General features: G+C 41.0%; 1 protein-coding gene across 16 annotated transcripts in view; it reads right to left on the bottom strand.

Annotated features, from left to right (window-relative positions):
• TNRC6B (trinucleotide repeat containing adaptor 6B) overlaps window positions 1–13,707 on the bottom strand; it is a 251,404-nt gene that overhangs the window by 66,246 nt on the left and 171,451 nt on the right. For 14 of the 16 annotated variants that reach the window (XM_033404923.2, XM_033404928.2, XM_049693900.1 and 11 more), the window contains one exon: window positions 7,930–8,017. In XM_033404923.2, the coding sequence (XP_033260814.1) occupies window positions 7,930–8,017 (88 nt within the window). Of the gene's footprint in view, window positions 1–7,906; window positions 8,018–9,576; window positions 9,669–13,707 lie in introns of those variants that run through there. The other 2 variants (XM_049693901.1, XM_049693902.1) reach the window with 2 other exon arrangements.

Below are 13,707 nucleotides of genomic sequence, written 5' to 3'. Positions count from 1 at the left end.
GCCAAAAAGGATCTTGCTGTGATTTATGTCATAGAGTGTTCTGCCTATGTTTTCCTCTAAGAGTTTTATACTGTTTGGCCTTATATTTAGGTCATTAATCCATTTTGAGTTTATTTTTGTGTATGGTGTTAGGGAGTGTTCTAATTTCATTCTTTTACATGTAGCTGTCCAGTTTTCCCAACACCTCTTATTGAAGAGGCTGTCTTTTCTACATTGTATATTCTTGCCTCCTTTATCAAAGATAAGGTGACCATAGGCGTATGGGTTTATCTCTGGGCTTTCTGTCCTGTTCCATTGATCTACATTTCTGTTTCTGTGCCAGTACCATACTTTCTTGATTACTGCAGCTGTGCAGTATAGTCTGAAGTCAGGGAGCCTGATTCCTCCAGCTCCATTTTTCTTTCTCAAGATTGCTTTGGCTATTCGTGGTCTTTTGTGTTTCCATACAAATTGTGCAATTTTTTGTTCTAGCTCTGTGAAAAAGCTCTTGGTAGTTTGATAGGGATTGCATTGAATCTGCAGATTGCTTTGGGTAGTATAGTCATTTTCACAATGTTGATTCTTCCAATCCAAGAACATAGTATATCTCTCCATCTGTCTGTATCATCTTTAATTTCTTTCATCAGTGTTTTACAGTTTTCTGCATACAATCTTTTGTCTCCTTAGATAGGTTTATTCCTAGGTATTTTATTCTTTTTGTTGCAATGGTAAATGGGAGTGTTTCCTTAATTTCTCTTTCAGATTTTTCATCATTAGTATATAGGAATGCAAGAGATTTCTGTGCATTAATTTTGTATCCTGCTACTCTACCAAATTTATTGATTAGCTCTAGTAGGTTTCTGGTAGCATGTTTAGGATTCTCTATGTATAGTATCATGTCATCTGCAAACAGTGACAGTTTTACTTCTTCTTTTCCGATTTGGATTCCTTTTATTTCTTTTTCTTCTCTGACTGCTGTGGCTAAAACTTCCAAAACTATGTTGAATAACAGTGGTGAAAGTGGGCCACCTTGTCCTGTTCCTGATCTTAGAGGAAATGGTTTCAGTTTTTCACCACTGAGAACGATGTTGCCTGTGGCTTTGTCATATGTGGCCTTTATTCTGTTGACGTAGGTTCCCTCTATGCCTACTTTCTGGAGAGTTTTTTTATCATAAATAGATGTTGAATTTTGTCAAAAGCTTTTTCTGCATCTATTGAGATGATCATATGGTTTTTCTCCTTCAATTTGTTAATATGGTGTATCACATTGACTGATTTGCATATATTGAAGAATCCTTGCATCCCTGGGATAAATCCCACTTGATCATGGTGTATGATCCTTTTAATGTGTTGTTGGATTCTGTCTGCTAGTATTTTGTTGAGGATTTTTGCACCTATGTTCATCAGAGATATTGGCCTGTAGTTCTCTTTTTTTGTGACATCTTTGTCTGGTTTTGGTACCAGGGTGATGGTGGTCTCGTAGAATGAGTTTGGGAGTGTTCCTCCCTCTGCTATATTTTGGAAGAGTTTGTGAAGGATAGGTGTTAGCTTTTCTCTAAATGTTTGACAGAACTTGCCTGTGAAGTTATCTGGTCCTGGGCTTTTGTTTGTTGGAAGATTTTTAATCACAGTTTCAATTTCAGTGCTTGTGAATGGTCTGTTTATATTTTCTGTTTCTTCCTGGTTCAGTCTCAGAAGGTTGTGCTTTTCTAAGATTTATCCATTTCTTCCAGGTTGTCCATTTTATTGGCATATAGTTGCTTGTAGTAATCTCTCATTACCCTTTGCATTTCTGCAGTGTCAGCTGTTACTCTTCCGTTTTCATTTCTAATTCTGTTGATTTGAGTCTTTGCCCTTTTTGTCTTGATGAGTCTGGCTAAGGGTTTATCAATTTTGTTTATCTTCTCAAAGAACCAGCTTTTAGTTTTATTGATCTTTGCTACTGTTGCCTTCATTTCTTTTCCACTTATTTCTAGTCTGATCTTTATGATTTCTTTCCTTCTGCTAACTTTGGAGTTTTTTTGTTCTTCTTTCTCTAGTTGCTTTAAGTGTAAGGCTAGGTTGTTTATTTGAAATGTTTGTTTCTTGAGGTAGGACTGTATTACTATAAACTTCCCTTTTAGAATTGCTTTTGCTGCATCCCATAGGTTTTGGTTGTCGTGTTTTCACTGTCATGTGTTTCTAGGTATTTTTTGATTTCCTCTTTGCTTTCTTCAGTGATCTCTTGGTTATTTAGCAGAGTACTGTTTAGCCTTTACGTGTTTGTATTTTTTTACAGATTTTTTTCCTGTAATTGATATCTAGTCTCATAGCGTTGTGGTCAGAAAAGGTACTTGATACGATTTCAATTTTCTTAAATTTACCAAGGCTTGATTTGTGACCCAAGATATGATCTATCCATGAACATTCTCATGGAGAATGTTCCATGAGCACTTGAGAAGAAAGTGTATTCTGTTGTTTTGGGATGGAATGTCCTATAAATACCAATTAACTCCATCTTTTTTAATGTATCATTTAAAGCTTGTGTTTCCTTATTTGTTTTCATTTTGGATGAGCTGTCCACTGGTGAAAGTGGGGTGTTAGAAGTCCCCTACTATGATTGTGTTACTGTCAGCTTCCCCTTTTATGGCTGTTAGCATTTGCCTTATGTATTGAGGTGCTCCTATGTTAGGAACATAAATATTTACAATTGTTATATCTTCTTCTTGGATTGATCCCTTGATCATTACGTAGTGTCCTTCTTTGTCTCTTGTAATAGTCTTTATTTTAAAGTCTATTTTGTCTGATATGAGAATTGCTACTCCAGCTACAGGGTCTCCTGTAGATAGCAATATATACGGGTCTTGTTTCTGTATCCATTTAGCCAGTCTACGTCTTTTGGCTGGAGCATCTAATCCATTTACATTTAAGGTAATTATCGATATGTATGTTCCTATTACCATTTTCTTAATTGTTTTGGGTTTGTTACTGTAGGTCTTTTCCTTCTCCTGTGTTTCCTGCCTAGAGAAGTTCCTTTAGCATTTGCTGTAAAGCTGGTTTGGTGGTGCTGAATTCTCTTAACTTTTGCTTATCTGTAAAGGTTTTAATTTCTCCATCGAATCTGAGTGAGATCCTTGCTGGGTAGAGTAATCTTGGTTGTAGGTTCTTCCCTTCCCTCACTTTAAATATGTCCTGCCACTCCCTCTGGCTTGCAGGGTTTCTGCTGAAAAATCAGCTGTTAACCTTATGGGGATTCCCTTATATGTTTTGTTGCTTTTTCTTTGCTGCATTTAACATTTTTTCTTTTATTTAGTTTGATTAATATGTGTCTCGGCGTGTTTCTCTTTGGGTTTACCCTGTATGGTACTCTCTGTGCTTCCTGGACTTGACTGACTATTTCCTTTCCCATGTTAGGGAAGTTTTCGACTATAATCTCTTCAGATATTTTCTCAGTACCTTTCTTTTTCTCTTCTTCTTCTGGGACCCCTGTAATTCCAATGCTGGTGTGTTTAGTGTTGTCCCAGAGGTCTCTGAGATTGTCCTCAGTTCTTTTCATTCTTTCTTCTTTAATCTGCTCCCTGGCAGTTATTTCCACTATTTTATCTTCCAGGTCACTTATCCGTTCTTCTGCCTCAGTTATCCTGTCATTGATTCCTTCTAGAGTATTTTTAATTTTAGTAATTGTGTTGTTCATCACTGTTTGTTTGCTCTTTAGTTCTCCTTGATCCTTGTTAGATGTTCCTTGTATTTTCTCCATTCTGTTTCTGAGATTTTGGATCATCTTTACTATCATTACTCTGAATTCTTTTTCAGGTAGGTTGCCTATTTCGTCTACATTTGGTCTTGTAGGTTTTTACCTTTCTCCTTCGTCTGTAACATTTTTTTTGTCATTTCATTTTTTTTTTTTTTTATGGGTGGTGCTGTATTCCTGTCTTACTGGTTGTTTGGCCTGAGAGGTCCAGCACTGGAGTTTGCAGGCAGTGGGATAGTGCTGCGTCTTGGTGCTGAGATGAGGACCTCTGGGAGGCCTCCCTCCGACTGATATTCCTTGGGGTCTGAGGTTCTCTGTTAGTCCAGTGGTTTGGACTCGGAGCTCCCACCACAGGAGCTCGGGCCCGACCTCCGGCCTGGGAACCAAGATCCCGCAAGCCCGTTGCTGGGGGTTCCTCCCGTCCCCTTAGGTGTCCGTGGTCCCCCACTGGTGCCTGGTAGGTGCCCTAGTTGTGAGGAGATGTGAATTCCACGTCCTCCTAGTATGCCATCTTGACTCCGCCATCCCCATTCACTTATTAAACTTTTTTTTTTTTTTTTGCGGTACATGGGCCTCTCACTGTTGTGGCCTCTCCTGTTGTGGAGCACAGGCTCCGGACGCGCAGGCTCAGCGGGCATGGCTCACGGGCCCAGCCGCTCCACGGCACGTGGGATCTTCCCGGACCAGGGCACGAACCCGTGTCCCCTGCATCGGCAGGCAGACTCTCAACCAGTGCACCACCAGGGAAGCCCAAACAAACATTTTTTGACACTTTTGCACTGGGCACTGTCCTAGTTACTGGAAATACAAATATGAATAAAGTCTTGAGAAACTTAAGAGCCAGTCTAATGGGGTAGACAGAAAGAGATGATTGTAAAGCAATGGGGTAGGCTGAGAGAAAGATGTGGAAGCACTAGGAAGAGGCACCACAAATGTTTGCTGACTGACTGAATGAATGACCCCATTATAGAACCTCTGGCACATTCTCTACCATTCTTTGCATTATAGCACGTTTGCTGACTGACTGAATGAATGACCCCATTATAGAACCTCTGGCACATTCTCTACCATTCTTTGCATTATAGCACATTTTATGCCTCCTAGTTGAGGTGCTGTCTCTACAGTGAGGTCAGAAACCACTAAGACAGTCACATGGTGAGCTTTGTGCTCGCTCCTTAAAAGTGCTAAATCAGAATCTAATTCTGAAATTACACAATGGTTCAGTATGATAAAACAATATCAAAGGCCATGTGTTAAGCCTAGATCCTGTGTCAGCCAATCTAGAACATTTCTGAACAAAAATGAGTGAATTTTTATTGTTCATAATTAACCATTTGAAATTTCATTTATGGTGATTTTCCTCTTTGCTGTAACTTTTAAACCAGTTCTTAATGCAGATGCAAATACACGGGGGTGACTGTCCAGCTGTATATATGAAATTCTCTGCATAAATAATCCCAATTCACTCTCAAATAAATCCACACCATCTTTTATTTTAAATCATTTTTCTTAGTAGGATCCACAACGAAGGTTTACAGATGCACATTTTATTAATCACTTCTAGTATTGACGTTTCAGGTTAAAAAACATTGTTATCTATGTGAAGAATGAGGATGAACTGTACATTGCCTAAAACAATCACTCTATTAGGCATCTTCTTGTAACCAGCCTTTGTTCAAGTTCCCCAGCGGCCAGCTTATAACCACGTATTCCCACAGACTGCAAAATCCAATTTTTGTAACAATTTATTAGATGAAATGTGAATGCCCTAAAGGAAGAAAGCCTTGGGGCTTCCCTGGTGGCGCAGTGGTTGAGAATCTGCCTGCCAATGCAGGGGACACAGGTTCGAGCCCCAGTCCGGGAAGATCCCACGTGCCACAGAGCAAGCCCGTGCACCACAACTACTGAGCCTGTGCTCTAGAGCCCATGAGCCACAACTATTGAGCCCGCGTGCCACAACTATTGAAGCCCGCACGCCTAGAGCCCGTGCTCCACAACAAGAGAAGCCACCGCAATGAGAAGCCCACGCACCGCAACAAAGAGCAGCCTCCACTTGCTGCAACCAGAGAAAGCTCACGCGCAGCAACGAAGACCCAAGGCAGCCATAAATGGAAGGAAAGAAGGAAGGGAGGGAGGGAGGGAGGGAGGGAGGGAGGGAGGAAGGAAGGAAGCCTACACTGAGGTTCACTATCCCATCACTCCTGTAGGAAGGTCACTGCATGTGGGTACAATGCCCCTGATACCCTAGAGCTGGTGGACCCGCACATCACAACCTTGGTGACGTGGAATGTGGCAGTATCCACCAAGTATAAAAAAGAAGCCTCTGGGGGCTTCCCTGGTGGCGCAGTGGTTGAGAGTCCACCTGCCGATGCAGGGGACATGGGTTCGTGCCCCAGTCCGGGAAGATCCCACATGCCGTGGAGCGGCTGGGCCTGTGAGCCATGGCTGCTGAGCCTGTGCGTCTGGAGCCTGTGCTCCGCAACGGGAGAGGCCACAACAGTGAGAGGCCCACGTACTGCAAAAAAAAAAAAAAAAAGCCTCTGGGTCGTCATCTGACATTTTTATTCAGGCTCTTTACTGTCATTTTAGGCAGTTCTAACAAGCTCAGATTAGAAGCAGGTACCCTGACAGCATGAAGATGTGATGGTGAGCACACCACTATTAACAGAACCAGAAACACAATTAAAAGCAGACAAAACCTTAAAGAGCACAGTAGTCTATTACAGCACCAAACAATAATAAATATTCCTTTTAATTAAGTCTTGAAGAAAAGATAAATTACATTTCACATGTTTAATGTGGCAGTGTCATATGCAATCCAATTCAGAAAATATTTCCACTGTTTTTTTTTGTGCCCGCACTCCCAAATGATTTCAATAATTCAGAGAACAGAATAATGGGAAACACTCTATCCAACAGTGCTGGGGTAACTTGTAGTGTCCCTTGAGTTCGAATTTCTAGAGTCTGTTTCTAAATCTAGAGTTCCCTCTGAAGCTGGTAACTGTTTCCCCTCCATGAACTTAGCTTCAGTAACCTGGCTCCACAGCAGGGACCCTCAAACCTGCCTCACACTGAGGCCCTGCTTCCCAAGTGCTTCAGGTGGTGGTAACAAGAACTAGAGGCAAAGTGATTCTGCCGGGCACTTTGCAAAGGCAGAAATGCAACCGTGCCGAGCCAGAGTCTGCAGTGAAGTGGGGGAAGTTAGCTCAGACAGTGGCCAGGGCAGAGGGGCACGTTCTTCAGCAGAGGGGGCAGGGCGGGGAGGTCTACCCACTCTCTGTTCCCCACAACACTGTCAGGCAAACACTTCAACTAAGACTTGACAGTTGACAGCTGTCAGTCCTATGTCTTTTTTTCTTTTTTATAAATTTACTTATTTATTTATTTTTGGCTGTGTTGGGTCTTCGTTGCTGCGCGCAGCCTTTCTCTAGTTGCAGAGGGCGGGGGCTACTCTTCATTGTGGTGAGCGGGCTTCTCATTGCGGTGGCTTCTCTTGTTGGGGAGCACGGGTTCTAGGCACGCCGGCTCAGTAGTTGTGCCTTGCAGGCTCTAGAGCGCAGGCTCAGTAGTTGTGGCTCACGGGCTTAGTCACTCTGCGGCATGTGGGATCTTCCTGGACCAGGGCTTGAACCCGTGTCCCCTACATTGGCAGGCTGATTCTCAACCACGGCACCACCAGGGAAGCTCTGTCTTTTTTTCTTTTAGCATCTCTTTTTCCCCAAGCAAATGCCTCAAAGCTGTGCAATACTATCTCCCTCAGAGCATGAAGCAAGCCCACCAGATCCTCTCTGAGGGAGATTTCTTTACAGAATTATCAAAAGGTAGACTCATATAAATGATAATGTTGTAGGTGGACCAGAAGGACAAGATCAGGGCAAATGGCAAGCTTTGAAAAGTTATTCTACAAGCTTAAGAAAATGGAGATTAATCATGACACAAATAAGGAAACAGTACAAGCATTTAAGTGTCGGTAACTCTCTTGCTTTTCTCAGTATTGTTTACTGTTGTTTTCAATAAAATCAGCTATAGCATTAATTTAACATCTACTTTATGGTAACAAATGCAGGTCTTTAACTTTCTCCCACTTTCAAATCTTAAAACTCTTAAGTAAATTAATGCTTCAAGTAGCATTATTAAGATTGTCAGGTATCCAAACTAAGGCAGTTACTTATTCTAGATGCTTGGCTACGTAAAGACAGACTTTAATTGGTAAAACCCACCTTCTGAGTGGCTTCTTTTTTCTTTTTATCCTCTTTCTTCCTTTTCTTGTCTTCCATTAACTGTTCTTCCCTTTCTTGCTCCTTCTCTCTGTTAAAGTAATGTCACACAAGGTTAAACATCTCTATCCACAGTTTATTTGTGTAGCAAATTAAATGCTTATAGATGGTAGGCAAGGCAACAAACATTTCATCTCTGACTGAGCAGAGCACAGTATTCTACTTAAGCTAGGAGGATACATAAAACTCACCACATTTAGTTATCCCCTTTATTTTGGTTTGTAACCCCCTTTGCAAAACATGACATTAAGTTTGGTTTTAAAGAAACCCATTAAAGAGAGGCTTTATAATATCTTCCTAAACACACACACACACCCACACACACACACACACACACACGAGATTAATGTATTTCCACTCAGCAAAGAACCTGATTTGAATATATGACAACATCCAGTTGGCTTCTGACAATATTCCTCACAAATAATGCAGAACATGACTTCAGTTTTGGTACACAGGTATTTATCATAACTTAGGTGTTTTCCCATGACAGCTTCAGAGCGGTGAACATAAAACCCTATGTTCTAAATTCCATATTTTTCTTCTGCATTATTAACACTGTATGTTTTACATGTTTTCTACTTGTGTTTTTAAGGCAGTATTGAAGGTCCTACAAACCCATGTATTTCCTATTGGGTGATTTGACAATTAAGATCATCAGGTTTTGCTCTCCTCAATTAAAATAAAACATTAAAAAAATCTAGTTGAAGAAACATGCTGAATCCTAAGAAACTGTAACTTATACCTCACATTTGAAAAATAACTGTAAAATGTAATATTTATTCTACTATATATTATATTCTTACATATAGTCTAATATTCTAATATATATAGAAGGCTGTCAACTTCTATGTATTGACTGGGAAAAATGCATAAACAACCACTGGTGTAACCTTGTGGTGTAGCCACAAGGCAGGAAACTCCAGACGCCATGCTTATTGAATTTCAGAGCTGGAAGGAGAGTTAGGGATCCAGCTCCCAGTTCCAACCTCTGAGCAGATGCTGCCTGCAGTACTTGTGATTTTAGGTGATCTGACACACCGAGTCTACGGTTGCACAGATATCACCTAGAAAAAGGCTAAATTAAATGTCAGAGAAATTAAAGAAAAATGTTGAATGTTTGCAGACGTGACAAAGATCACAAAGATGGTCCTTGAAGGACTCAAGTTTGGGGAGTGAAACTCACTCAACCTACCTAAAAGGAACTGAGGACCCACACTGAGGCACACTCTCATGAATAGGTAAATAGTGCTTTATTTATAGAAAACAAGAACTAATAAACAAACAAAAAATAAGTGCTTTACCTATACATCAAGTTTTCAGTGGCTCTTTCTACATTCACAAATACTGCCCTTTCTCCTTCTGTATCTCTGGGCGTTAATATACAAAAGCCTAAAGTCCACGATTCATACTCCAAGGCAACTTCCATGAACACTTCAAAAATAAAATCAAGGAAGAGATTTTATTGTAATTTCCTTAGGTTTAAGGCTGGATTTCTTTGGAGTCAGATTGTGTGCCATCAGCCTAAGTGTGAAGTTCTTGGTGAAAATCCACTTGTAGCCGTGGACTGCTTTAAGAAAATGGACTTACGAAAATTGGCAAGATAGATGTTGACCATCTAAGGTAGGCTGGCCACAGATCCTGTTATATTTGGCTCCTACGGCCTCTCGCTTCCTCTGGCTGCAAATGGAAGAAGATGGGGTTCCTCATGACCCAGTTACTGTAACTTGATTTCCATATTTTAAACTAAAACTGACTACAGAAAAAGAGCAACCACAGCCTGAATATCTCCTGTTTAAATATTCAATGCTCTAAAAAGCATTAAGTTGCAAAACTAAAAGTTTATTTTTTAAATGCAATGTAGAAAAATAAAAAGCAGTCTTTTTTTTTTTTAGAATTGTGTGATCCGTTTTATACATTACTATTTCAATATGTTAAGTGATAAACATTGGAAACAGAAGATAAAGCAGTAAGTCTTTAATGAGACACCTTTTTAAAAAACAACTAAGCTTTTCAAATAGTTTTTCCTATAAACAGGTAATTCAGGGAAAGGGACTGAAATTTATGTTCACTACAAGCAGATTTATTTCCAAAACAAATATTTTTCAAAGCTTTCCAGGAGACAGGCTGTGCTTTCACCCTGATCTTTTACTCCGTGTGTTGGTAGAATTGAGTCTTCTCTTTAAATTTCACTTCCTTAGGAAGAATTTATTTTCCCAAACCAAGCCTGACTTAAAAACCTACCATTTGCTTAATAATGAATCAGAAAGTGTGGGGTTCACTTTTCTTCTAATTCGGTTGTGCTCTATCTTGGCTGCACGTTAGTACCATTTGGGGAGCTTTAAAACATCTCTATGCTGCATCAGAGCCTAACAGGGGTGAAGAGGGCATCCATGCAGGGAAGGCATCTATGGTGGTGGTGATGGGAGATCCATTACATATGGGGGATTGACCAATAAGTAAATATATTAACGATGATGACAATCAGGTTTCTCACTACTGAAAAAAGGAGTTACCAAATGGAAAAGGAGAAATCTCAAATGAACCCTGTAACGTTGGATCAGAATTAGTTATTGGCATGAACTCATGATTTTTAACACATACAGACTGACATAACAAAAAAAGTAGATGTAACTTTGTGTGCCCATATGTGTATATTTCCTTCATGTATGCAAACACACACGCTTATTGTCTAGCTCTATCACTGAGAGGGCTTGGGAACAAGCAACGTCCAAATACTGTAGGTGTAACACACCTCGAACCCAGATTATGTCTTCTAAATACCATTCTTTACTAAGAGAACCAGAGTTCTTTGGAAAAAGAGCTAATTTGGGGGCTTGAACATGGAACACACAAAATGAGCCTGGAATGCCTATTTGCCAAGAAGCAAGGAAATCTACAAATGATGGGACACGTCAAATGGTCACAAAGGCTTGAAGGGGCTCCTACAAGCTACATCTGGGACAATATGACAATAAAAATAAGTAATGATAGTAACAGATTACAGGCCATTGCATAAAACAGGAAAACATCAGTCTATACAGATAGAAATAAGTAAATGAATACATTGAAAATGACAAGGAATGTAATAGAGTTTTAAAGCATCACACCATAAAAATACTTACTGATTATAAAAGAGAAAATAGTAATTATACAGAGGAGAAGCCTGGCAGACACTACCTTAATCAATAATCTATGTGAATATCAATAATGGGACAAACTGAAATTATGAGTCACCTGATTGGATGCTCTGAGAACACAGCATCACTCCTATGATACGTATAACCTGAATATCATCACGAGGAAACATCAAACAGCCCCAAATTGAGAGACATTTTAGAAAACTACTGGTTTGCAATCTTCAGAAGTTTCAAGGTAATGAACACTAAGGGAAGATTGGGGAAGTGTTCCAAATGGAAGGAGACTAAAGAGATACAACCACCAATTGCAAAGTGTGATCCTTTTGCTATAAAGGCCATTACTGGGGCCAGTGTTAAACCTTGAAAAGGAGCTAAAGATTAAATGGTAGTAATGTATCAGTGTTAATTTTTTTTGATGGTTTTATTGTGCATATATAGGAGACTGTTCGTGTTTTTTAGAAATACACTAGTATTCTAATTATTGGGGAAAGGATGCATGTGATGGGACATTGGGTCAGCAATTTTTTTTTTAATTATTAAGGGAAAAAAGTGTTGTGTTTTTTTCCCCAAAATCATAGTTGTAACTTTTCAGTAAGTTCAAGGTTGTTTCCCAAAACAAAACACCAAAAAACAAACATCAGTAAAACCACTGCCCAGGCAGTACTCCAGATCAATTACATAGGAATCAATGGGGTTTTTTCCCCACAGTCCCCACCCCCAAGTGGTTCTAACATGTAGTTGGAGTTGAGAACAACTACTCTAAATTCCTGTGCTAAGCCTACACTTTAAAACATATCTATTTATACTTCAAAAATCAAACCTCCCATACAACAATCAAATACAAATGGCAGGGACTAGATGGGTCTCAGTTAACCTTCAAATACTTCTAGATCTAGAAGCAGGAGAAATCATTGATACTTTCCCCCATCTCTAAATACACAACCAGATACAAGCGTAAACATTGTAATCGAGAATAAATCTACAATGATAAAAAGCCAAAACTACTCTTAAAAAATGTCCAAAGTGAAGAAAATCAACAGTTTCCTTCTTTCTTCTTCTTCTTTTTTCTTTTTTTATAAATAACCATTAGTTGCAAGAAGTATGTACAAGTGAGTTTTATTTTGTTTTGTTTTTTTTTGCGGGCCTCTCACCGTTGTGGCCTCTCCCGTTGCGGAGCACAGGCTCTGGACGTGCAGGCTCAGAGGCCATGGCTCACGGGCCCAGCCGCTCCGCGGCATGTGGGATCTTCCCAGACCAGGGCACGAACCCATGTCCCCTGCATCGGCAGGCGGACTCTCAACCACTGCGCCACCAGGGAAGCCCACAAGTGAGTTTTTTTTTGAGAAAGGCAATATCTGAATAAAAGGGGAGATTATCCAATATTCACCTGAGCTGAGGCAGAGCAAGACTCCTGTTTTGCATGCAAGTTCAGAACACTGAAGAATAACGATGCTGACATTCCTAAAAACCTGCTGCTTCTCACATCCAAAGCCTCCAAGGGTCTGAGGCCATGCTGGGGATGTCCAGAGCTGTAATATCCAGATGACAATTCCCTCGAGCTGACATCCAGGGCCATTCACAGTACAGTTCCAAATTCTACACTTCCCTCATCCACTGTGCAGACCTGACACAAAAACCTTCCTCCTTTTTGTTGCCCAATGACATCTTACCCCGTTGTCAAGCCTTAGCTCAATATCTGTCTGCTTCAATAAAGCCTTCCCTGACAACTCCAATTCATAAGAAACTCGCCCTCCTCTGTACACCTCACCACCTCTGCCGTGCCTCTTGTCTGGCCCTCGAGGGGTTCCAAGGCAGATGCTATCAGTCACTGGCAGCACCAGAGCATGTAAAATGACTTTTCTATAGCATGGCTGCTTTGACCAGGGCTCTGGGAGAAAGAGCTGGTTTGGGGGCTCCTCTGTGTCTCAATTCCCTTCTACCAGGATGCCCAGGAACTGACCCATTTCTTTAACAAACATCTGTGAGCTAGGCACTTTCCTAAGCACTGGAGATCAGCAGAAACAAAACCAAACCCCAGCTCTCGGGCGGGCTTACGTTCCAGTGGGGTAGATAGGCATCAACCAAGATACGACGAAGTACACGTATCAAATATACATTTCAGGTGGCAACAACTGCCTCGAGGAGGACGGGGTGAGCTGAAGAAGGGTTAGAAAAGGCCTCTCTGATAAGGTGGCCTAGGAATGGAGACCCACGAGGCGAGGGAGATGCGACTACCTGGGAGAGAGCACTCCAGGCAGAGGGAACAGTAAGTGTGAAGGAATGACACGGGGGTGTTTGGCAAGGAGGCTGGAGCAGAGGGAGTGAGGGAGACAGCGGCAGATGAGGTCAGAGAGGGAGCAGGGCTCTCGTGAGAGTGACTGCACTTTTCAAACTAACCGGGACACATCTCCTGATAACTGAGTAAGGAAGCAACCTGGGACTGGGGTGCACACACATAACCAACACTTCCGATACCTCTAATTCTCACCTTCAATGAAAAGGCCCATTTCTCCCCTCCGGGTCAACACTTCCAGAGCTCCTGCTTCTGTCCCAGGGGCTGGCATGCCTCCCTCAGAGCACC

This window comes from Orcinus orca, chromosome 11, assembly GCF_937001465.1.
Source record: "Orcinus orca chromosome 11, mOrcOrc1.1, whole genome shotgun sequence".
Taxonomy (NCBI): Eukaryota; Metazoa; Chordata; class Mammalia; order Artiodactyla; family Delphinidae; genus Orcinus; species Orcinus orca.
Note: the sequence above shows the minus strand (reverse complement) of the source record. Positions and strands in the feature narration are given on the sequence as shown.